Genomic DNA, 25734 nt, shown 5'->3' with positions numbered 1-25734 from the left:
ATGCAGGAAGGTATAGCACAAGCCTTTCCCCTTCCACCCTCACATGTAGGAACGAACAACAATCTCAGTTCTTGTGCCCATCTGAGTTCAAGAACTGCATGGCCCAAAAGGGAGGGTGCTTTTAGTCTTGGCCTTGCATCTCTTAGCACTGGCAAGCAGAGCTGGAGATGCTGCTGCGCTTCTTTAAAGTCCCCATCAACCTACATTGAACTCACCACTCACTGTGTATTGTTTGCTTTTATCTCTCTGGAAATCTTCCCTTTATGCATCCTGACTCAGCATGTCCATGTGCTTTCCTGACAGCAAGGACTATGTCAGTAATTATCATTCATGGCTCTTTATTGCAGAGTCCTGTCAAGGCCAAGGCATTGACCTGGCTGCTACATCCAATGCTATCATAAGCACAGATTACTTATCATTCAAAATGTTGCTTTACGAGGCGACAAGTGCTTCAGGGAGCTGTTATCCTGCCTTTGACTTGGTGAGCCAGAATTTGACACTTCTGCTTATTGTTGCAGCTACATTTACCAAAATGACTGCTCCCCCCAGGATTCATTCTAGGAAATAAAATATCTGAGCCACCGTATATCTTATTTTGTATTTGGCTAGCATTAGCAATGTCTGCATTCGTGTGATCCAAAAGGTAGAAATTCCAGTGAAAGAAGCCAGCCTCTACTTCCTACTAATAAGGGAGAACAGATTGAATGTAAGAATAAAAAGGGATCCTGAAACCACTGACCATGAGCAAATTGAATTCTGGGCACTGAGATCACAAAATTCAATAGTACAAAGGTGTTAAATTTCAGGGAACCTAATTTTGAGGAAATATGAAATCCAGTAAGGAAGGTCTGGTGTGGGGAGAAGCTTTGCCAACTACTAGTGTGGGGAGAAATTGGGGAGTTCTACAAGATATGACAATTAAGCCATTACTGACTAGATGACTTCTGAAATAGAAGCATACAGTGAATAAGGAGCCAACAGTCTCCTTCATGAAGGAGTGTTCAAAGACCTGAGGATAGAGGAAAAAGCCCTGTACTGTAAGTGGAAAAGAGATGAGGTAACCAAACAAGAATATAGTTTAAACTTGCAGAGAAAAGCCGAATGAGTTATAGGAAGCTTTGTGTTTACCTTGCTTCATTTGCGGGGTAAGTATAATGAGATGACAAATGGCAGAAAAAGTAGGTCCATTTAAAAGTAAATGAAAGTGGATTGAATGGCTGATATGCTCAAATATTTTTTCTATTTTTCAACAAGAAATATGGTATAGATGGTCACGAAGTGAGAAACTTGTAAAAATACTTACCAATAAAGCCCAGATGGTTTTTTTTGGACTATCTGAACATAAACTATTTAAAAAGTCCAGTTGATATGCATCCTAGGATGCTGAAGAAATTGCTGTAGTAAATATACTGTACCAATGTCAATTACTTCTGAAGGGACACAGAAAACTGGAGAGGGACCAGAAGATGGGAAAAAAACAAATATAAAATGGAACTTTGAACAAGTAGTCCTGGCAATAGCCATTTCGTAAGTCTAGCCTCCTTTTCCTAGTCAAAGAACAAATTGCAAATTTTGCAGAGGTTAATAGAACCATGAGCAAGAAGCATCATGAGATTAAAGAATAACTCTAAACAAGCTTGATTGTAATAGAAATTTAAAAATTAGTGGGTAAGTGGTAGATGCATTGTAATATGATTTTAAAAGAACTTTTGACAGTACCTCAAAACTTGGTACTCAGTTCATACAGGCTTTGATATAAATGCTGACCTGTGAATAAAAAAGTGCCATAAACAAAGTTATGATAAATGTCAGAATACCAAGTTGGTAGAAGTAGGAATTGGAGTAATGCAAGAGTCGTTTAAGACAGCTGTTAAACATCAGATATGTCTCCAGTAGAAAGAGCATGTTAATTTGCAGATTACAATAAATAAAGAGTATTTGATAACACCACTGAGGGCTGAAAATAATCTATTTAATGGGAAAGAGAAACATGGAAATCAGTAATGCCAAAGACTTTACTACATTTCAGAATCATATATAGTTTTAGAAGTAACATGGACAGCAGAATAGCAAAAATGGGCTGTGCAGTTTTGGACTGCATATTCAGATATAGTATAAGAAATAGGTGCTTTCTTGTAGGGTTGTGATGTGATCGCACATGGAATGCTATGCTTAGTTTAGGACTCATCAGAAAAATACTGACAAATTGGAGGGAGTTTCTAGGAACAAGAAGTATGGCCAGGGGGATTGAAGGGAAATAACAATTTTACCCTGAATCTATAGCTTGTCTGAGCAATGACCAAGTGGGGACGTAAGCCTATATATTGAAATGTGTGAACCCATAGCAAGTTAAAGGAACTACTTAGCCTAATAAAAAGTTAGGAGTGGGATGAAATGAATAAGCAAATAAAGGCTAAATATCAAAGGAAAATTTTCTGCAATGAACTTCTACTCAGGGAATGCCTTTGGCACGGCATGTGCATTCAAATTAAATCTAGGCTGTTTCCAAAACTGGATGCCTGGAATTTTTTGGTGTTGAATAGGTTTTAGAGATAATTGCATTGAACAGTTGATTACTTAAAGAATCAAGTGGGACTCCCCGAATGTGTCTGAGTAGAATATTAAGGAAACTGAGCCTCATTTGTTGGTGGGGGGGAGGGGAGAAAAACCCAGATGCAAATATGTGTCATGCCTGCATTTTAGAATGGAGTAAAAGGATTTGACATGGCCTAACATGTAAAAGGAACACTTCCCCCCCTCTTTTATACTGTGACAGACCCAGACCAGTGGGGTACAGGAGTCTGGTAGAAGGCAAGTATACTGGCCACTGGATGAATAGCTTTATATTCTCTGAGTGACCAGAGCAGGGGCTGCCCTAGAGCAATCAGGAATCTGCTAGAACCAAGCTAATTAAGACACCTGGAGCCAATTAAGAACTTACTAGAATCAATTATGGCAGGCAGACTAATCAGGACACCTGGTTTAAAAAGGACCTCCCATCAGTTATTGGAGGGTGTGCAAGGAGCAGGGAGTAAGAAGCTGCTGGAGGACTGAGGAGTACAAGTGTGATCAGTCTTCAGGGGGAAGATCCTGCAGTGAGGATAAAGAAGGTGCTGGGGGGGCCATGAGGAAGTAACCCAGGGAGTTGTAGCTGTCACGATACAGGAAACGTAGACAGCTGCTATCCACAGGACCCTGGGCTGGAACCCAGTGTAGACGGCGGGCCCGGGTTCCCTCCATCCCCCCAACTCCTGATCGGACATAGGAGGAGTTGACCTGGTCTGTGAGAAACACCAGAAGGGAAGGTCTAATTTGGAAAGGGATCTGGCCTGTCCCTGACCCACTAGGTGGGATACAGAGACTGCGGAAATTGTTCTCCGTTTCCCCCTTGCTGGCCAGTGATGAGGTTAGCTGAGTGAACGGCAGGTTTGAGCCTCTAACAGAAGCGGCCAAACTGAGGGCTGCTGTGAACCTCTGAGGTGAGCAAATCCACCAAAAAGCGCAGGACCCACCAAGGCAGAGGAGGAACTTTGTCACAATACGTACTTTCTCTTGATACTGAATTATGTCATTTATAGAAGATATTGCATAATTACAGTATGTTTGCACACATTAACAACTGATTTCTATTTTTATCTTCCTTTTGGAAGATCATACTTCTCTCACATTCAGTGCTTCATTTCACACTTTTTAAAAAAAAGCATATTTGCTTAGGCCCCAAATTGCACAGTCACCTTTTTAACTGTGTTGAGGTAAGCTCAGAGCCAGGGCTGGCACCAGCGCAGCAAGCAGGTGCCTGGGGCGGCCAATGGAAAGGGGCGGCACGTCCGGCTCTTCGGCGGCGGGTCCCTCAGTCCCTCTCGGACTGCCGAATTGCCGCTGAAGAATGAAGTGGTGGCGGTAGAGCCGCTGCCGAAGTGCCGCTGATTGTGACTCCCCCCCCCCCCGCTGCTTGGGGCGGCAAAAACGCTGGAACTGGCCCTGCTCAGAGCTAATGCAAATGCAGCCATTCAGAGGGCAAAGTTAATTCCACATAAAGAACTTCTTGAGATATTGTTCTTTTAAATATTCTGATTTTTTATATTGTGTGCTTGCACAGCTAACTTCTCCCCCTTAATAGTTGCACTTCTGTGAACAGATCAAATCACCTTCAGTCAACTGAGAAATTAATGACGAGCTTCCTCCAGGATGCACATTACATATTTCTGATAAATGGTGATGGGGTCACTGCAACTGCATTGACTCTAATACATGCTTAATATTCAAAGCCTAGATGAAAGACAGGCTTTTGGCTAAAACATAGGATTGCAAGTCCCTTGATTCTCAGGGCCTTGCTATATATCACCAGGCAAGTCTCTTGGCCCTCTGTATATCAACTTCCTCAGCTGTATACTAGAGGAAATATCTGCCTTAGAGTGGAGTTTAGGATTAATTTAAACTTTGAAGTGATTTGAGATTGTCAGCTGAAAGGCATGTTAGCAGCACAAAGAGCTTGTGTAGCCTAACCAAAAGAAGGCTGAGGGGAGAAATGGTTGCTCTCTATAAATACATCAGAGGGATAAATACCAGGGAAGGAGAGGAGTTATTTAAGGTAAGCGCCAATGTAGACACAAGAACAAATGGGTATAAACTGGCCATGAACAAGTTTAGGTTTCAAATTAGGTAAAGGTTTCTAAGCATCAGACAAGTGAAGTTCTGGAACAGCCTTCCCAGGGGAGCCGTGGGGGCAAAAAACCTAACTGGCTTCAAGACAGAGCTTGATAAGTTTATGGAGAGGATGGTATGATAAGACTGCCTACAATGGCATGTAGCCGATCTGCCACTGCTAGCAGCAAATATCTCCAATGGCTGGTGATGAGACACTAGATGTAGAGGGCTCTGAGTTACTACAGAAAATTCTTTCCTGGTTTCTGGCTGTTGGGTCTTGCCCACATGCTCAGGGTCTAACTCAGGGGTCTCCAAACTATGGCCCACGGCTTTGATTTGTCCAGCCCCCCAACCGACATCGCATCGGGCAGCGGGACCCTGGCTGGCAGGAGCCCATGGCGGGAATCCCAGAGCAGCGGGAGGCTGAGCGGCTCAGCCCGCCGCTGCTCTGAGGTTCCTGCCGCGGGCTCGTGCCAGTCAGGGTCTCAGCCCGCTGCCAGCCTGGGTTCCTTCACCCAGGCCAACAGCGGGCGCTGGGTGGGGCCAGTGGCGGGACCCCAGCTGGCAAGGGGCCAGCAGTGGAAACCTCAGAGCGGTGGCAGAACTTCATGACATCACTGCATTCCTGCCAGGGTCGCAGAGCCAATTAGCACACAGTAGGTAGGTTAGTAGTGGCAGAAGGAACCGGATGTGTGATTAGTCATTGTTGTTTCCCTCGGTTTTTGTCTTAGCGTGTGTCAGACTAGTGACAAACGTATATTCGTTGTGTTTAAGTCCATTGCTATTGGGGCGATTATGTTGGGAAAAGGACAGAAGAGAAAGGTTGATTCTGAATGTCGCGTGTTTAAAGAACAATGGAGTGTGGACTATTTCGTTATCGAATCAGGTAGTAAAGCATTGTGTTTAATATGTAACGAAACTATCGCAGTGCTAAAAGAATACAACATTCGTAGACATTATGAAACCAAGCACTTGTCGAACTACTCTCAATTTACAGGAAAGCTACGTTCAGATAAATTAGAATCCATGAAACGTGGCTTATCGTTACAACAGTTTATATTGAAGAAGAAGAAAACTGAGAACGAAGCTGCAACAAGAGCCAGCTTCCGAGTGGCACACCTATTAGCAAAATGAGGAAAACCATTTACTGATGGCGAGCTAGTTAAAATATGTATGATTCAAGCAGCCGAAGAAATATGCCCAGAAAAAGTAGATTTATTTAAGACAATTAGTCTTTCGGCGAACACAGTTGCTCGCAGAATCAAGGACATTGGCAGTAATATAATTTTCCAGCTGAATCAAAAGGCTAAGAAGTTTGAGTGGTTTTCCCTCGCACTTGACGAGTCAACCGATGTTTCCGATACTTAGCAGCTGCTGTTGTTTATTCGCGGGGTCGGCAGTAATTTTGAAGTTACGGAAGAACTAGCTTCTGTGCATAGTATGCATGGAACAACCACAGGTGAAGAGATTTTCAAAGAAGTTGAAAAGTCACTTTCTCAATACAACCTGCAATGAAAACAACTGAAGTGCTTTACAACCGATGGAGGTAGAAACATGTGCGGTTCAAAAAAAGGTTTGGTTGGACAAATCTACAAAGCTTGTGAAAGTGCGGGCTGTCCCAAGCCTATGATTCTTCATTGCATTCTTCATCAGCAAGCATTGTGTGGGAAATATTTGGATTTGTCATGTGTTATGGAACCAGTAGTTTCAACCGTGAATTTCATTCGCTCGTATGGACTTAACCATCGTCAGTTCCAAGCATTTCTGGTGGAAATAGAATCAGAATATCACGATTTGTCCTACCACACTTCAGTTCGATGGCTGAGCTGTGTAAAGGTTTTGTCACGATTTTTCGTGTTTAGAACTGAAATTGAAATGTTCTTAAATAATAATAAAAAAAAAAACGACCTCTACCTTTACTCACAAACAGTGAATGGCTTTGGAAATTAGCTTTTTCGTAGACTTGACCAAGCACATGAATGACTTCAATCTTAGACTACAAGGGGAAAACGGGCTTATCTGTGACATGTACACCTAGGTGAAAGTATTCAGGCAAAAACTAGTTCTTTTCGAGTCCCAACTGATGAGGGACTGCTTTGCTCATTTTACATGTTGTGAAAAGTTCAACCAACCAAGAAACTGAATCACGATTCCCAACTAGGTTTGCACAAGAAATCATTTCTGATCTGAAACTACAGTTCCAGGAGCGTTTCTCTGACCTTGATGTGAATGCAGGAGAAATACGGATCTTCCAAAACCCATTTGATTGCCATCTCGAAAAACTGCCACCTGAACTTCAAATGGAAGTGATTGACCTGCAATCCAATGACTTGTTGAAGGACAAATATAAGGCAGGAAATCTGGTAGAGTTCTATAAATGCCTGCCAAGTGATCAATATGCTCATGTAAAAAACTTTGTCTGTGGATTAATGTCAGTGTTTGGCACTACTTATGTGTGTGAAAAAACATTTTCGATGATGAAATATGTGAAATCCAACTACAGATCGACCTTGTCTGATGAACATTTACAATCAATTTTGATGATAGGGAACACTAACTTTGAACCACAGCTAAATGCAATTTTGTCAGAAAAACATCAGTACCATACTTCTCACTAATCCTAAAATAATAATTCTTTTTTTAACAATTTTGCATATATTTAATTTTTTCACAGATGCTTCGGCCCGTGAAGCCCCTTCAAAAATCTAATATGGCCCTTGTCTCATAAAGTTTGGAGACCCCTGGTCTAACTGATTGTCATATTTGGGGTTGGGAAGGAATTTTCCCCTGGGTCAGATTGGCAGAGACCCTGGGAGTTCTTTCACCTTTCTCTGCAGCACGGGGCATGGGTCACTTGCTGCTTTAAACTAGTGTAAATGGTGGATTCTCTTTAACTTGCAGTCTTAAAATCATGATTTGAGGACTTCAGTAACGCAACCAGAGGATAGGGGTCTATTATAGGAGTGGGTGGGTGAAGGTCTGTAGTCTGTGATGTGCAGGAGGTCAGACTAGATGATCATAATGGTCCCTTCTGGCCTTAAAGTCTGTGAGTCTGAGTTTCTATCCTCAAGTATCAATTCTTTTACTGAGAACATTTCTGAAAGGCCCTGCGCTGGGCAAAATGACTCCCCCCGCCATCTCTGCAGCTGAGGGGTTTTGCAAATTGTTTGTGCAGAATTGATTGACTGATGTTGAATTGAAAGTGATAGATGTTTACACCCTCTGTCGATGGAGCATGTTTCTGTAGGCCTTTGTTCCTGGCCAATCGTCCTTTCTTGTGTAACGCCGCCTCACACAGGGGTGTTGGCAGTGGGAATCAAACCTGGGATCTCTGGAACTAAATGCATGAGCTGCTACTGTATGATCTAAAAGACACGTTTCTTAGCCAAGACTGTAGCAAGATCATCAATTTTTAGCTGCCTAGCCACTGCTAGAGGGGAACAGAGCGCCACTCCCAGCATGCGGAGGGTTACACTTATTTGAAACAGTTTAGTTACAAGCCTCTGTGTGTGAGACGATGACAGTGTTTTGCATGCCTTTTCCCTATTCCTTGGTAGTTCATTTGAAAAAGTTGGGGTGGGCAAGTTGCATCGTTGAGTTTCACTAAAGTATTACCCTGCTTAATCTACCAAGCAATACAACATACCATAAAAATCTAATGCTTGGTATAATTACTCCTTATGCCTCCTCCCAGAAATAATCAGAATCAATTTACAGAAAATGCATTTTGCTGGGGTTGTGGAAGGGAAACTGTTTTGCCTACAGGCGTTCAGGTTACCATGACATTATAACAAAAAGACACTCTTCGTTTGATTTATTCTTGTAGAAAGTTTGTGATTTAAATTTGCAATAAAATGCCAGGCAGATCACGGTTGAGAAGACTGAGGCTCACACGTGGGTCCCAGAAGAGGAGATTGTTTTTTTAATTTGTGCTTGAAGCCTTGGGGAGAAGAAGAGAAGGACTCCTTCGTGTGGCAACTAAATTATTGATTCTTGGAACACGAGGCTACCATAGTATATATCAAAACAAAACAGTTGCTGACATGTTTATCTATACTGGAAGTAAATAATCTGATTCTAATATGTGCTGTCAGGTTAAGTGACCTGACTTGCAAATATCATTCATACTCAGTCCACGTATGTCAACGTGCACATGGAAAATGACTATTCCACACCACTTCTTAATTTCTGCTCCATTAACTTTTTTTCCCAGAGTGGTGGAGCAGGAATTAGTTTTATTTGCAGCATTTCTAGATAAAGGATAGTCGTAAATTTTTAGACCTAATAACTGTGTTCCTATAAAGCTATTGGTCAGGAAAAATTTGAACTCTGAAATACTTTCCCTCTAATTCCTTTAATGGGAATTATGTTCACTACATTTTATTTGTGGGTGACACACAGAATAGCACCACATGTACTTGCAAGTACATAACTTTGCTCTTTTCTGTTAAGTAAAATGGAGTTTGTAGCAACCCACACTCATTGGTCCTTTGTACAATTCCTCTCTATGTTTAGCTCTGACTTAGGAGGGAGTGAGCTGTTTCCCTTTTCTCTCTCTCTTCCCCAGCTCTCCCAGATCCCTATGGCTGGCGGGACACAGGTGTTCCTTCCAGTGTCTTCTCCCATACCTGCCCACTCTTTGGGGTATGTTTTTATCAAGGCTGTCTTATATTTCCTGGGGAGAGTGGTAGGAAGAGGCATAATGCTGCTTTAACTTGCCCTTTCTCTGATGTTATGACCATTGCTCTTTGAAGGAATTTCAAAGAGTACCTAGTGAGTATTTCCCAGCCTACCTAAAAAGAAAACAGAAGAAATTCAGGGGCCTCCAAATGCCCAGAACTAACAAAATACATGAAGTTGGGTTGGAGACTTGACACTTGGTTACATAAGTAAGGGTCATTCTAAAAATAACAAAAAACCCTGAGAGATTTTTGTTGTTTTTATAAGAGAAATTTGTTAAATTCATCCCTTTACTTAAGCTTGCAGTAGAGAAACTGATGCATTGGTCCTTGCTCTACTCAAGTCAAGAAAATTCAAGGCAGGCATTTATAGAATAGTATTTTGCCATTTTTCCCCCTCTACCAATTCAATTTAACCTGAATTCCAGGTTTTACTAATCTTCCAGGAAACAAACCTCTCCTCTTTGTTCCTTTTTTCCCTTTGCCACACTCTCCAGGTTTTAGATTCCCATCCTCCTTCATATAGGATCATGGGTCATTGCTTAAAGTCAGTTGTTGGAGGAAAATGGCTAAATTTAATAAGGGAATTCATTCATCCTCTTATATAGGTTTGTACAAAAATACTAGATCTCACAGGAAAAACAGTGTTTTGGCTCTCTAAGCTATACATCTTGCTAAATGGTGTCAAACTGCTTGACCTTGGTAAATTAAATCTCAAAATTCAGTAATTGCAACACCTTCTCAGAGTTAAAGTAATCCTTATTGCTGTTAGTGCAGCACTTATGTCCAACCTCGAAGCAAGTGTACATACCACCATCTATTGCTGAAAGCACCCGGTGTTGTTGTCATTCCATTATTTGGGACTTTGTGGTTGTATTAGCAGTGGTTAAAAAGAAACAAAATGGGCTTAGCATGTTGAGAAAATAGTTATCTTAGTGCAGCGTAGACTACTTTTGCCACTTCCTATGACATGAATATGAGGGGAGGGCATTTTCTCAAGAAATTATCTATTTCATGTTTTTGTAGGAACAGTTCGATTCATTTAATTATTTATAAATCTGTTTTTTTTTTCAGAATAGCTTAGCATTTTAAATGGAAATAGCAACTTTAAAAACAATTAATTGCTTGGCTTGTCAAAGACTATTAGTGTATTGGTTCAGTCCAATATTACATGAAGAAATTTGATTAGAACATAGTTTTGATATTAATTGTACTTATGTTGCAAATATATCTTTAAAAGTATATTATGGATGTCCAGTTCTTTGACATTTTCCCATAGGCAATGTAGTAGTACTCAATATTTTGTCTTAAGGATTCATTTTAAGAACGTCACTGAGGCGTCTTACTGCAATCCCAAAATGAAAGTTTTGTGCTATGTGATAAAACTGAATTAAATTTAATTCCCCTAATCTAGGGGAGAGAGCAACCCAAAATATATAATACTTTGTCTTTTTTGTTTGTTTGTTGAAAGGACCAATCAGCTGGGAATGTTCACAAAGAAAGAATTTGATCAATTGGCCCCAGTAATGGACAGCTTCAGTCTCATGACATACGACTATTCAACACCACAGCGGTAAGGCTACATGGCTGGGCACAGATAACCAGAAATTAATTGTCAGTTATGTAGCTGTGAAAGGTACAGCCTTGGCTGATCACAAGAAGAATGGATAGTTTGTTCTAACTACACCAGATAAGGCTTTTGGGTTAGCAGTTAGGATTATGGATGAAGGCTGAGACTTTCAAAGATGTCTAAGATTAGGATACTTTATTCTCATTAACTTTAATGGTAATTGGATATCCAGATCTCTTAAAGGGTTTTGAACCTCAGCTCAAGAGTTTGTTTGCTAGTAACTGGACGTTAGTTTCTTTTATGTAAGATGATCTTTGCTTTGCTTTCAGACCCTAGTTGGTGCAGTTTCAAAACCCATGATAGGGTGAATGTACAAGTGTACTTTCATTCTGTGGAAAAATGGCATTGTGCACAACTGATGTTTGTACTTGCCTAATTTGGTCTTAGAGTAGACTCTAGCATTTAAGAAACTGTTTTTAAATGCTATACTAAATACACCTCTACCCTGATATAACGCGACCCGATATAACACGAATTCGGATATAACGTGGTAAAACAGCGCTCCAGGGGGGCGGGGCTGCGTGCTCCGGCGGATCAAAGCAAGTTTGATATAATGCGGTTTCACCTATAACGCGGTAAGATTTTTTGGCTCCCGAGGACGGCGTTATATCGGGGTAGAGGTGTACTTTCATTCCCACTGGCCGTGGTTGACTTCAAACTCAAGTTCCTGATAAAAATATGCTTCTGAAGCTCCTGCTAAATTGACAATACATAGCTGAAATTTGGTTTCCTAAGGTCAGTATTGAGGTGTGTTAGTAAAATCTCCCTGCCATTAGGAATATCATACCATTCACTTGTACTAATCTGTAGCACTCCTAAGGGATCTTTGTCATATCTAGTATATTAGCATTTTGATAACCTCTAGACAGGTTTGTGTTTGGTGCTTGTTTTTCCAATCAAATGTTTAAAAGAAGCTTGTCTTTATTTTTGGAAAAGAGTTTATATATCTCTCTCATTCCCACATCTTCCCACATCCTGCCTCTACTACTACTCTTTCTCAGTTTCCACCACTCATTCTCAACAATCCACTCCTAAAGCCCTAGAATTAAAAAAAATAATAGCTGGGAATGAGAACTGAGATTTGAACATATTTCTGTTAAATTCTCTGTGCTGAAACATGTTCCAGTCCCAGCCACATATGCAGCCGGTTTCTTATGGCTACACTGATTGTGTAGCCATAAGAAAATAGTGAAAAATAGTGACAAAACAGGAAGCTTGTCAAAGTGACCCCGGCAGTTTTTGCTTAGGTTCTCCGACTGACATTTACTCGTAGCTGGCAATGGAACACAATACTGCTAAGACTGTATTCTTAAAATGTACAATGTTGCATCATTATCTTCTATATGTATTAACTGTATAGACACTTTCAAGATAGAGAATCTAGCAAGTGATAAATTATTAGCTGAATAAACAAAGCCTTAAAAACTTAACTGCATTAAAGAATTGCACAAGTGTATTAGATTTGTTTGATCTTGAGCTTGGTATCAAAATCAAACAGCTATAAGATATCATTTTAATTTGAGGTGGAATTTTGATGGAACAGCGACTTTGGTTTTAAACGGTGTTATGGAGACATTCTGAGTCAGTTCTTTAACTGGTGCACACAATTGCTTAAATCTGCTGTTGCTGCAGTGCAGCTGCTCTTTCTGCACAAGGAGTCACTTCTTTTAGAGTCTGTAATAACACCCGCCATTTCCATTATTAAATAGATGTGATTTTATAGTAGTACCTTAGCTTGAGACAGGATTTTTTCAACTGGTTTTAATCTTTTATTCTGAATTTCCTTGGATAGGTCTTATCTAGGCTTGGGAGGATTAGGTTTTTTTTAAATTGGTAAATGTTGGTTAGCATCAATTTTACTGTACATGCACAAACCAATGAAAAATACTTCCAGTGGTGGTCAAAATTTACAGCTAGACAATGTAAGAAAAATGCTCCTTGTGAACTTATTAGAGTTTGATTTAAGGCTAGATACTTTATATATTTCGACATACGATGTTGAAAATTAGTGTTTTACTGGTTATAAAGCTTTACATTTTTGAATTTCTACATCTACTGTCATGAAATAATTGTCTGACTCCCTATAATTTCCCGCAACTGTGAAATTTAAATTGATAAAAATAGGAAAAAATGCTTAAAAATAAACATTGCATCTGTTGAAATTATAAAAAAAAAAATCAAATTCTGCCATGCCTAGTCTTAACATATGAACTACAGGACACTGCCCCCATTTTGGCACTACACCATTACCTTTAAATATGAACAACTCATATTTTTTCGCAAAGTATTTTCTGAACAGTATGCTTACTATTTTGATTTTATTTTTAATTGTACAGATATCCAAAACACTTTGAGGTAGATAGCCACCAGAGGGTGAAATCCATTGATGTTCACAAGACTGGAATATGTTGTTCTTTATGTTAGAGTACTGAGTGCTTGGTGCACATGACGACAGCCAGTCTGTGTGGTCCAATTGTTCATTTTACAAACATGGCTTTTCCTTATGATGCCATTGCCCATCCAGATAATTCTGCATTCATTACCACAAGGTAGGAGTGTTAAGCAACAATGGATTAAATCCTGCTTGCCAATTATTGACTCCTTGTGTGAGTAAAATGAACAGGATTAGGTCTGGTGTGTTACATTGCAACATAACAGTAAAGGTCAGAATGGTATACAAAACAACTCAAGGCACTGAGTATTTTGAATTCTCTTGTGGGCATTATCCCAGGCCCAGTGAAGTGGAAAAACTGCTAGGTGGAAGCCTTCTCTTCTGACTTATGTGAGATGTTTCTTTGCCTTTTTGTGCTAGAAAGGGGTCACAATGTCATTTGAAAAGCAGGTTGTGTGCTTTGTGCATCAAACTAGAGTTCAGACTACAAGAGACTGTCCATTTAGCCTTTGTAATTTTTCATGTGCCGTAGTTTGCTCATCAAGTTATAATTAGTTCAAGAATACAAAGCTGCTGTTATCTGAAAATGAACACTTACTGTTTCTGACATCCTGTTTATTCCATTGCTGACCCAACAGGCCTGGCCCAAACTCCCCTCTTCCCTGGGTACGGGCCTGTGTTCAGGTGCTTGATCCTGAATCCAAATGGAGGAGTAAAATTCTTCTGGGGCTGAATTTCTATGGCATGGACTATTCAGCACTGGGTGCCTCTGGAGAGCCTATCCTTGGTAACAGGTAAAATGCCTACAGATGGCAAACTTTTATTTAAAGTTGATGTCTTTCACAGTTTTAATAATTAGTGTTTAGAAATACTGACTTACAATCATAATGGCAGTGGCAAAAATGATCAAGGCTTTAAATTAAGTTATAGCTTGAAGAAATTCTCATCAGCCATAGAAAATAGAGTAGGGACTTTGTATGCAAAGGGACTGACTTGTGTTTTTGGAAGCCAGAAATTCTGTTAAAATGTTCTGAAGTATTGTTTTCCATTTTGTTTTTCTCAGCTTCTTAAATTATCTGTTAAGCTAATTTCAGTATTCATTTTACAGCCACAATATGCTGCCACAATACAGTTGTTTTTGTAAATGGTGTCTCAAGGAAAAAGGTACAAGAAGTTGCCTTGAGAATAAAACCTACAAGCAGATAAAGAGAAATAAAGGCAACTTTACCAAACATAGCCTGGAACTCCAATTTGGTTTTTAGAAGAAAATGGCTCTTCCAATTTTGGGTGATACCCACACATAATTAGCCATTTGTCTTCTTTCCAAAATATAGTCTAGATATAGCTGGCTGAGCCAGAGAAGGAACAAGGATTTTTGGCAGGTAAATCAACTTTGTTCAGTAGTTTTGTGTGTAAGTATAAGAACCTGAAGCACAAAGTACAATTCTCATTTTCAACTGTAGGCCAGATGTGTTAGTTAACCAATGCACCCAGGATAATTATTATTGCTTGTCCATTAAGCAGTAAAATACAACTTAGCTGGGCAAATACTTCTAAGTTGAGCGTCTGATTTTCTGTTTTGGCCTTCATTTGTGCAGACATTTGTTGCCCACATGAATTGCTCCCACAGTTTCCTTATCTGCCCTTTATTAATGCCTTTTCCTGGCAATTTGTTATAGTGCAAAATTGTAGATGCAGTTCATTGCAGATGATGAATCGTTCCTGAATCTAGCTGAATAATGGGGGCCTGAATGACATTGACTAAGGGATGGGGAAGAAGAAACAGTTACTTAGAACAGAAGCTTTTATGTTAAAGGATTCTTGCTGTGGGTAACAAAATGACACGAGCGCTGTGTAGCTCGAAAGCTTGTCTCTCTCCCCACCAGAAGTTGGTCCAATAAAAGATATTACCTCACCCATCTTGTCTACAGTAAATCTATCATATTGCTATAGTAAAATGTGCAATACTGGTTTTGCAGAAATAATGCTACAGTGTTGAAACACTTCTGTATTTACTAGTATATTTACTCTAGTAGATAGTATAATTAATATAATTTCCATTACAATACTTTATGTATAGAAACCTAGGAATATAGGAATACTATCTCCTGGCTTTCATGATACTGCACTGTCTGTAGTGAAGTTTCCAATAATAACTATACTGTATTGCTATATAGTATCTACTTTTATAGTGTATTCTATAGTATATTATGGGATCCAATCATGCTCTCTTTGAGTTAGTGGCGAAAAAAACCCTTCTAGTTAAGTGGTGTAGAAAATTACTATAACTGTTTCCAATAGAGAATACATTTAGAGATGTAAGAGAGTTTGCAGTGAATACTATGGAGTTAAAGTAGTTACTACTCAGGGGAATGGTCCTTCTGCCACTGAAGTCAGTGGCAGTGCATAGTATTGTCATATTTCAGTTAGCAAAAGTAATTTGAAACAACGGTCTAGATACTTTTTTTTAACTTAGTAGGCTTTCAGTTTTAAACAATTGCTTCTATTCATGTATGCAGCTTTGTAATTGGTGCTTCTGCTTTATTTAATAAAAAACAGATTCACAGTTTAAGCTAATTTTTTTCCAGAGTTGTATTTTGAGGATGCATAGTTAAATTCTGGTATCTTAGCTATACACACTGAGGGTATGTCTACACCCAGCCGCTAGTTCGGCGGCTGGGAATCGAAGTTCTGGGTTCGACTTATCGCGTCTTGTCTGGACGCGATAAGTCGAACCAGGAAGTGATCGCGGTCGACTGCGGTACTCCAGCTAGACGAGAGGAGTACCGCGGCGTCGACGGGGGAACCGCGGCATCGACGGGGGAGCCTGCCTGCCGCGTGTGGACCAAGGTAAGTTCGAACTAAGGTACTTCGAACTTCAGCTACGTTATTCACGTAGCTGAAGTTGCGTACCTTAGTTCGAATTGGGGGGTAAGTGTAGACCAAGCCTTAGAAGTTGAATCTGGATCTATTATTGAAAAGTACCACTGGCTGATGATCTTCTAGAGTGAAATTAACTTTATTTATTTTAACTGGTAAAAAACTGCTCATAAAGGAAGCTCCAGCTTCCAGCACCTGTGTCTCTTTGAAAAACATTAATCACACATCCAGTGGGCATGCTGTATTTGTTGACTTGGGGGTGTCTTGAATCTGCAGGCCAATATGGGAAATTGGTACACAACATCTGTTACATATACATGAACCCTCACTGCTTGCAGCACTTTAGAGGAGAGATCCCTTACTGGTGGTTTACAGATAACGAAGGGGTAAGGAATATGCCCTTGGCTAATGACCCTGCCAGCAGGTAGGGGATCTTGGGGGACAACTACTGCACTGGTGGGGTGCAAAATAAGCTTTATTAAGAAAATGCAAAAACAGGGAAAATTCAATAGTGACGGGTATGGGGTTTGTTAAGGTAGACAATTGGGGAGGGGTTTCTTTTAGTAAATAGGATAGGGGGTTTCAATAGTGGGGTACAATACAGTGGGGTACAATACAGTTGGTAACCAATTAACACTGAAGTATAAATGTAACAGGTAGCTAACAGTTTCTATGTAAAGGGTGTGTTACAGCAGCATATAACCAACTAACAGTTATGGGTAAAATGTGTTAAATAACCAACAACTCTAGGTAAAAATATGTCACAGTGGTGTAAATGTAAAATGTGAGGTGTGTTAGAAAGAAAAAGGGTAACCGATGGGGGTTTATGCTAGACTTTAGTAATACAATTGAGGTTTGGCAGCAGTAAGAGCGGGGTGAGCACGTGGGGGAAGGGATTAAAAGAGAGAGAGAGAGAGAAAGGCAGTGATAGAGGAGTGAGGATGGGGGAAGAGGAGTACGTGGTGGAGCAGAGACCAAAGGCAGAGGCGCTGCGGAGGGAGATTTAAACTCAGGGAGACACAGAGAGCAGACAGGCTGCAAGTTTAAACAGCAGAGAGACTGCAACGAGTGACTGGGGAGCTCGGGGGGAGACACGGGCAAGCTCGGGGGGAGGGAGGGTAGCGGGAAGACAGACTTAACCACAATTATACAGAACACAGCAAAATCTTATCTATGATCTAACTTAACCAAGACTACACAAATTAGCAAGTAACAGAACACAATGCAACAATTTTTTAAACCTAACTTACAGAGCACAATACAAACAATTCTTTAAACCTAACTTAACCACAGCTATGCAAAATGAAATTACAATTTATCTGGACTAAGAACCTGATTCTAATAGGTGCACCTTACACTCCCTGCCACTTCTTTGATCGGGAGGGGGAGCAGTTCCAGAGGGCAGAGTGGTGTGTGCCCAGGGTACAACCCGGGGGGCAGGGGGGTTAACTAGTGGTGGCCGCGGCAGTGGGGTGGCTGCAAGCCGGCAGCCCAGGATACAGTCCAGGAAGGCACAGCCTAGCAGCGGCACAGGCTTATTTCTAGCAGCAAAGGCGCTGCGGAGCCAGAAACAGATTACAGTTACAGACCAAGGAGTTAGCTTGGGTCTGTCTGCTGGGGAAACAAGGCCAGCAGCTAGGACAGGGGGAGTTTGCAAGAGGGAGTTCTTACCATTCCCCAGGACAGCAGCAAGCACAGAGACAGGAACGGCAGTAGCATCGGAGGATGGAGAGAGGACTCGATTCGCTTACAATAATCAGGAGATCTCCAGGCACAAATTCGTTGTTCGTGGGAGGGGAGTTTAAAAACGGGGGTACGCTCAAAAACAAACGAGAGCAGGGAGAGGGCCCCCCAAAGACCCCTAGCTGATCAGACCAGGTGGCAAAGCAAGGACCTTCTCCGAGGTCTGATCAGAAAATGTCCGGCTTTAAAGGCAAACTCAGGCAGTTTCCCACCAGTACTTTTGATTGGCTCCTCTTGATACAGGGGAGGAGAGAAGGCAGGGAAAGGCTGCAGGTAAGCATAGGCATGCCTGGGCATGTTCTGAGCCACAGGTATGACTCATATGCTTAATTAGTTGGCCACTTCAGGTCTTGCATTTCTGGGCAGCGCCCCCCCACACCGAGCCCGGGTCTGAACAAAGGAACCAAACAAAGAAGCAAGAAGCCCCCTCCCTAGGCAGAGCAATGGCTCCAGTTAGTCTGTACAAGCCATTCCTATGAATAGGGCTGTGACTTTAGTTAGCACAATGGCCGGGAGGGGCGGCCACACAGGACAAACAGAAAGGAGAGGGGAAAAAGGAATGCAGCAGGGGGACAGCTGTAACAGACAAAAGGAAGCGCCAGCTTTCAGCACCTGCGTCTCTTTGAAAAACATTAATCACACATCCAGTGGGGATGCTGTTTTTGTTGACTTGGGGGTTTCTTGAATCTGCAGGCCAATATGGGAAATTGGTACACAACATCTGTTACATATACATGAACCCTCACTGCTTGCAGCACTTCAGAGGAGAGATCCCTTACTGGTGGTTTACAGATAACGAAGGGGTAAGGAATATGCCCTTGGCCATGGAACTTGTTCATCATGGTTTTCTGCTAGAGCCAAAGATTGACCTTTAAGACACTTTGCTAGGGCCATCTACTTATACAGGCTTTTGCTTGTGGCCTGCTGAGATAGGTCTGATCCTTTTTTTTTTAAGGGAATAAATGGAGAGTTGGAGTGAGTCTTAAGATTTTCACTGACAATAAGTCAGTGTATACATTGTCTTTTAAATATTGTAGATACTCTTAAGAATTTTATTATACTTAATCATTAAGATCTGATTACTGGAGCACTGTTTTGGGGGGAGGAAAATGTACTGAGAATAGGATTAATACACTATTATGTTACAGTGAATCACAGCATACATAAACTTCAGTTTACAAGAAAAGATGTTCTGGGATACTGCTTGTGGGGTGTGCAAGGTGAGGCGTGAGTCAACTTAATTGAGACTTAATTAGTTTTGGCCTTTATTTATAAATTTTCAGACAGAGTCGCTGTCATCTATAGTTTCTGAGCATATATTTGATAGATGATAAATAGATAAGGCAGAACAATGAGGGGCTCAAGCTACCAAGTTTTGGGGTAGCTTGGGAAGCTCACCTGGTTGTCTCAGTCTATAGTCAGGTATTCTCCAACCTGAGCCTGTGTTCACTTGATTTCTTATACCTTTCCACATTACATATTCATTAGCTTTCTTCCAATCAGCATTAAGTATTGTGACTTACATAACCCATACAATATGCATGTGCAAACTTCAGTTTACATAACTTTTGCTGTCTACACTATTTTCATGTCATCATATCCCTGCTTTTTCCCCTGTAAAGGGACTTTTAGCGTTACGTTTTGTGTATTTTATTATGCTGATTAACTTCCTCTTAGCTATGTCTTCCAACACAATACATTCCATGAACAAAACATCACCTTTATCCTGTCAGTTATGTGCATTATTTAAGCACGCCTAAATACAGACTAACACGGCTGCTACTCTGAAACCTAAATAAGAGAGAAATTGTCAAGACAACACTAATGTCAACCAAAATGGAAGTCATCTCAATGAAGTATTGGGGCCCGGGGTGAGCAGTAGAAAGGAAAAGGAGGGTCTGGCAGAAGTTCATTCATGTTTTCTGCCTTGGTTTTGAGGTGAATGACTGTTCTGCTTTCCCTGTGTGGGAAGAGGGTGAGGAACTCAACAGGGTGACATCTGGCTAGGTTTATTTCCTTACCCTCTAACCTTCCTTGTCAGATGAGCTGGAGGGTGTGGGAGGAAGCCTAAATGGCAATGCACTAACTATATTGTAGGAAAAGACTGAAGGACTATCCTTCTGATGGAATTAGTGTATTCAGTTGAAGATGCAGCAAGGGGAGGGAGCTGTCACTGAAAACTACTGCAGCCTTCTCTCCTGCCTTTGTGTCTCTTCCTGCCCCATTCGATCCATCCAAAACTTTGCCACAAAATCCATCTTGCCCAATGCTGGCTACAACCAATCTCTTCAAACCCTCAGTGGCTTTCCTGTTGTCTAATTTTATTATTCTGTTGTAAAACTGCACCTATCCAGAGCTCTGGGCACAGGTGTATATTTTGTTTTAAAAGCTGTTGTGAAAGGTGACTCTTACCAGCAGTGGTGCCTAGTGATCGGGCAGGTGGTCCCCCTTTCTTTTCCAACTCTGGCCTATGGGATCAGTCCCTTCTTTTGTGGCTCAGTCCTCCGGCCAAGTCATGAGCTATACTCCGCCCCTTTCTGGATATACAGAAAGAAAAAACCAATAACGGAGAAGTCTGTTGGTGTCCACTAGGGTGTCAGGACTTTCTCCTTAGCTCCAGGATTTGGTGTCTGGTCCCTTGTGCATTCAGGGTTTTCTCCAGCTGGATTCCCCACCAAGCGGTAGACTCTTATTGTTATCCCACCTTCAAGTGGTGGTAGGGGAGCCCAGGCCTACCCTCCCCATCAGGCTCCAGTCCAAGGTGATCTAAGTTCTGTACCATAGGGTGCTAAATAGCTGCATCCTTGCATCACTTCAATGCCACTAGTTACTATTCTCATTTAATTATCCTCCCCCAACCCACCAAGAATAAATTTCCTCTCTTGTTCTGCCTCAGACATTAAGGCTCTGCAAACTTTAGGTCTTTTCTGCTTCTCTGGTCATCTTTTTATTCCTGCTGCCCCCTTTGGTGTGCTCAAACTGTGTGACTGGATTACCCCTTTGTGCTCTCCCACTTCAGTGTCTGCCTTCTGCTGTGCGGTCCCTTGGACCTGGCTACATCTGACGGCAACTCTGTAACTTTACCTAGTGTAAAAAGGTGTATGGCTTGCTTATGGTCTCTTTTCACTGTACACCGTGCCTGTGCTCCTGAGTCTGCCCTGGTTTACAGTTTGTTTCTGGGTACAATCCCAAGTGTTTGGTTTGACCTGTAAAGTGGTCAAGCAGTACTCTGACTTGAGTCCTGGCTGCCTGGAAGACAGCCTCTTCAGCTTGTCAACTCCTGCAGAATAACATTAAGAGCTTGTGTTAATAGTCCTCCCATGTAGGTGCTGAGTGGGTGGTACTATTGTCTTCAATGTCCCCCAGAGCCCAGTATTGACCTGGGCATATACTTACATAGGCCTTTGCCTGCGACTGTATGGGGACGAGTCTGATCCTTTTTTTTTTTTTTTTTTAAGTGGATACAGTTGGAATATGTCTTAAGCCTTTCATAGTCAATGAGTCTGTGTGCAAGATGTTTGATTTTTAAATATAGTATGCACTTAAGGATTTGGTTGCATCTAGATATTTAACGTTATTAAATGTGCATAAGTGTTGAAACCTTTGCTGGCCTTGTGTTTTCCTCCATGGTAGGGATGGTTGATGACACTGTAGTGAGCAGTGGATGGAGTGAGGCTGTGACTATAGGCAGACTTCATGCACTGAATATTTTCTAATCAGGAAGATCACAAAATAATTTTCTGTAGCATTTCTATTTGCATAAAATATCTAGCCAATGGCTTTTATTGTAGAATGTAATCTGAAGGTGTAAATTCTCAATCATAATTTGTCTGAATAGACATACAGAATATCCTTTTCCCTTTATGTCCATCATAAAAAAAATAATGTGTGGATATATTTTAATTAAATGGAATGAAAACATTTTTTCTCTTACAGCACAATGCTATCTATCATTGGGAGTTATGCTAGAAACTACTAGTAATGCTGCTTACATTTTGCAATAAGTATGTGTTCATATCTCAGTGCAGCTCAATACATATATTTTTTGCTGTTTTAATGAGTCCATCTCACAAGTAATAGGACATCGCTGATACTTAAATCAACCAAATACCATAATGATTTTGCTTCACAGAAGCCTTGTTGGTTTCTCCTTTTTGTCTCAAATGATTTTTGCCCAGTTTCTGAAATAAGACGTGTGGATCTATAATGTAATCTGTTTTTTAGAGGTACAGTATTTGCTGTGCTTCGGTCCTCAAGCATGAAGTTCTAAACTGCAAAGATGCAGTCATTAAAATGTGCCACTATATTAAAATCCTGTCAGAATTTAACCATCTGGTCTTGGTGACATGCTGATCTAATTACCCATTTGTTCCAGCACGTCATCTATTGATATCTCAATCTGACAGTACTTCATCCTTACTTGAAAAGAGTAGATCTAGGGTGAGAAGCTCCTTAATACATTCTGAATATTGAAAAATCTGCAATATCCTTACCCTTTATTGCTTCCCTTAGATCTTTGGTAGACCAGGAGGCCCATTTATTCTTTGACAGGCTAAGTCCTGCTTCCCATATATTTATTTTTCCTTTGGCTATTTGCTTTTCAAAAGCTTTCTTAGCCCTGTGAACTTTCATCTTACGTTTCACTTGCAATAGTATATGCTCCTTTTTCTTGGCTTACTTTGGGTGGCTCTGCCAGTTCACCAATGCTACTCTGTTCCTTGGTGGATAATATCGGTGAAGTATGTGTTGACTTTGTTATATAGACAAGATCGAGGCCCTTAAACGTCATTGTTGCTTGTGAGCTAGAATACATTTGAACTTGGGTCATTAAAGTCCATCATGTTGTTAGCCAAATAGGGCCCGTTCTCCCCGGAGCTTACCCAATTACACCAAGGAGGCACGGAGAGACAAGAAGACAGGTACCAAGTTCTTTATTGATCGATCAGCTGAGCGGGTGCTCTGATCGGCTCATGCCAGAAGAGAGACACACCTTACATGGCCGAACAGGCCCTTTTTATAACCAGTAACAAACAACTTAGCCTTCATCCTTTTGCGTCATTACGCTGACTTATGGATAATAGGTTACACAGGATACATATCTTACTTTTTGGGGAGGGGGATACAAGAGACATCTGTGGCGGATACATTTGTCATTTTGAAGGGAAAACAAGGTACATTTGCTGACCCTTTGCACTAAAAACCTTGGGGAGATATGGGGAAACAGCTGCATATACTTGTGAGCCAAGTGAGCCAATTAAATTGATTAACAAATAACAAATAGCTAACATGATTAAATGCAAGGTTGAATGCACGTCCTTAGTTCTACTTAGGCCTTTAGGCCTTTTCCATCAGATTTCCCCCCTTAAAAGCATTTTAAGAGCCTTATAGCCTTTGTTCTTCAGTTCCTACTGGCTGGTATAATATCATCATCTGTTGATATGTAACCTGATTAGCCAGTCTTCGGACTGCCGCAACCAAGCAAGGGGTAAAGCAAGCGAGAGTGAATAGTGTGATAACAAAAAATATAAAAAGGAGAAAACCTTTTCGTAGCCATCCCAATTGTGGCAGCCAGGAGGTAAACCAATCTGTGTCCCACCCACCCTAGGTCTGTACTGGCTGGGCTACCCAGGGCCACTCATTTAACTCTCCTGGACCGCCACATACCCAACAATTGGTAAGGTTAAAGGAATCTGCTATTATTTCCCCTAATTGCAAAAACCTGTTTTTCCCAACCATATGAATAACTGAAAATGCATAACAGAAACACAAAGGATAGCTTCATTGTCCCTTTCTCTTAAACAGTCCCTTTAGTCCCTCTAGTCCTTGGTACTCCCAGGTGGAGTCTTCACCTGTGCCACCCCGGGCTTCCGGAGCCGGAGTGGACAGAGGGCTGTTGTCCTCTTTGGTTGTGTTGCTCTCCGGGTTTGGATTCAGAAACCGCTTTACCTGTGTATGATGTGTCCACTTGTCGCTCCTGAGGACCTTAACGGCGGCCTGGCTGATGAGCGATACAGTGTGCGGGCCGTCCCACCGTGGCGTGAGGGGATCACGCTTCCACTTTTTGATAAGGACTTGATCACCGATCTGGAATGAATGCACGGGTTGATCCAAGGGAAGGGTCTGGAAAGGCGCCGCGTATCGATGTAGCTGTAACAAAACAGATTGTAGCGCAGAAACCTGCTTCCACAAGGAGTCATTCCCTACTTCCCAGTTTACATCCTCTCGGTACCCCGGGATGAGTACTCGGGGAGGGAACCCAAAGACCAGCTCAAAGGGTGAAAGTTTCAGGCCCTTACGCGGGGCCCTCCCATGTGCACGCACGTGTATTACGGCGACCCGGAGGGGGAGCATCAGGGCCTCAAGCAATGACTTAATAAGGGTCCCATGGGCTATTCTTTGGCCTGAAGCCGTAATGAAGCCCCTTTCTTTCCACAGGGTTCCGTGGGCATGCACCACCATATACGCATAACGACTGTCAGTATACAAATTAATAGTTTTCCCAGTTCCTAACCGGAGAGCCTTGGGCTGTTAGCATTCCCCTTTGCTTCCACAAACCAGCGTGAGCATGCAATACCCCAAAAGCATACTTTGAATCAGTAAAAATATTAACCCGTTTGTCTTTTGCCAGCTCAAGGGCATGGGTCAGGGCCACTAGTTCAGCAAGCTGGGCAGACGTTCCTGCCGGTAAACTCTCAGCTTCCATGGTATCATGAAGAGACACAATAGCATAACCAGCCCTCCTTTGCCCATCCACAACAGTACTACTTCCATCTGTATACCATTCCAAGTCAGCATTTGGGAGTGGCTGATCTTTTAGATCTGGGCGGCTAGAATACTGAACATCTATGATTTCTAAACAGTCATGTTCCGCTCCCTTAACACATTCATACAGAGGTTTAGCCCACAGTCCAAACTCTGGAATCCATATTCTGCAAAAACCTGCCATGCCCAGGAATGCCCTAAGCCGTTTACGGTTGCTGGGGATGGGAACTTGGCAGATAGCCTCCTTCCTTTCGTTTGAGAGCTGTCTCTCTCCCTGCCTGATGTGAAATCCCAGATATTGAACCTCTGAAAGAGCAATTTGGGCTTTGCTTTGAGATACCCTGTATCCTCGCAGTCCAATAAAGTTCAGGAAACTCACAGTAGCTCTGAGACAAGGGATTAGACCCACAGCAGCAATCAACAAGTCATCTACATATTGCAGCAGGAGGGCTCTGTCTGAATTATCCCACTCCTCCAAGTCTCTGGCCAAAGCCTGTCCAAACAGAGTGGGGGAATTTTAAATCCCTGGGCCAATACTGTTCAGCAAAACTGCCTCTTAACCCTTCTGTTGTCCTCATTATGCCTTGCAGTATTTTGCAGATCTCACAGTTGCTTGGGCACATTCAGGCCCCCCTTTCTCTTGGGGGTCAGCCAAGTCTTAGCTGTGAACACTGTCCTTGGATGAGCCTGCTAGCTGTATTTTCCTCTCAGTTAACTCATTCCATGCTTATTCCTCTTCTCCCTTTCTCGGCTTCTTCTAACTTCCAAAGGAACCTTCCACTCTTCACTCATACACCTTTTCTCCAACCATCAACACATACACATAGCCATTATCCATCCTTTCCAGTAACATAACTTCTGTACAGAGCCTTGAAGCAACAAACCAGGACGAGCACATTCACTTCTGAGGATTCCACACTGTACAACCTCTGGTGTCCAATAGCTTTCCCTTTTAAACCTTAAATGCCTTCCCCGTCTTCCTCCTTAGAATTGATCCACCA

The 25734-nt window shown here is 41.7% G+C and overlaps 1 protein-coding gene across 1 annotated transcript in view; it reads left to right on the top strand.

The window, feature by feature from the left end:
• Positions 1-25734, top strand: part of CHID1 (chitinase domain containing 1) — a 274987-nt gene that overhangs the window by 86060 nt on the left and 163193 nt on the right. The window contains exons 9-10 of the mRNA XM_065403952.1: positions 10798-10899; positions 13987-14142. Of these exons, the coding sequence (XP_065260024.1) occupies positions 10798-10899; positions 13987-14142 (258 nt within the window). The remainder of the gene's footprint in view (positions 1-10797; positions 10900-13986; positions 14143-25734) is intronic.

This window comes from Emys orbicularis, chromosome 4 (genome assembly GCF_028017835.1).
Source record: "Emys orbicularis isolate rEmyOrb1 chromosome 4, rEmyOrb1.hap1, whole genome shotgun sequence".
In the NCBI taxonomy this organism is placed as follows: domain Eukaryota; kingdom Metazoa; phylum Chordata; order Testudines; family Emydidae; genus Emys; species Emys orbicularis.
The sequence above is the reverse complement of the archived record's forward strand: the minus strand, read 5'-3'. Positions and strand labels throughout refer to the sequence as shown.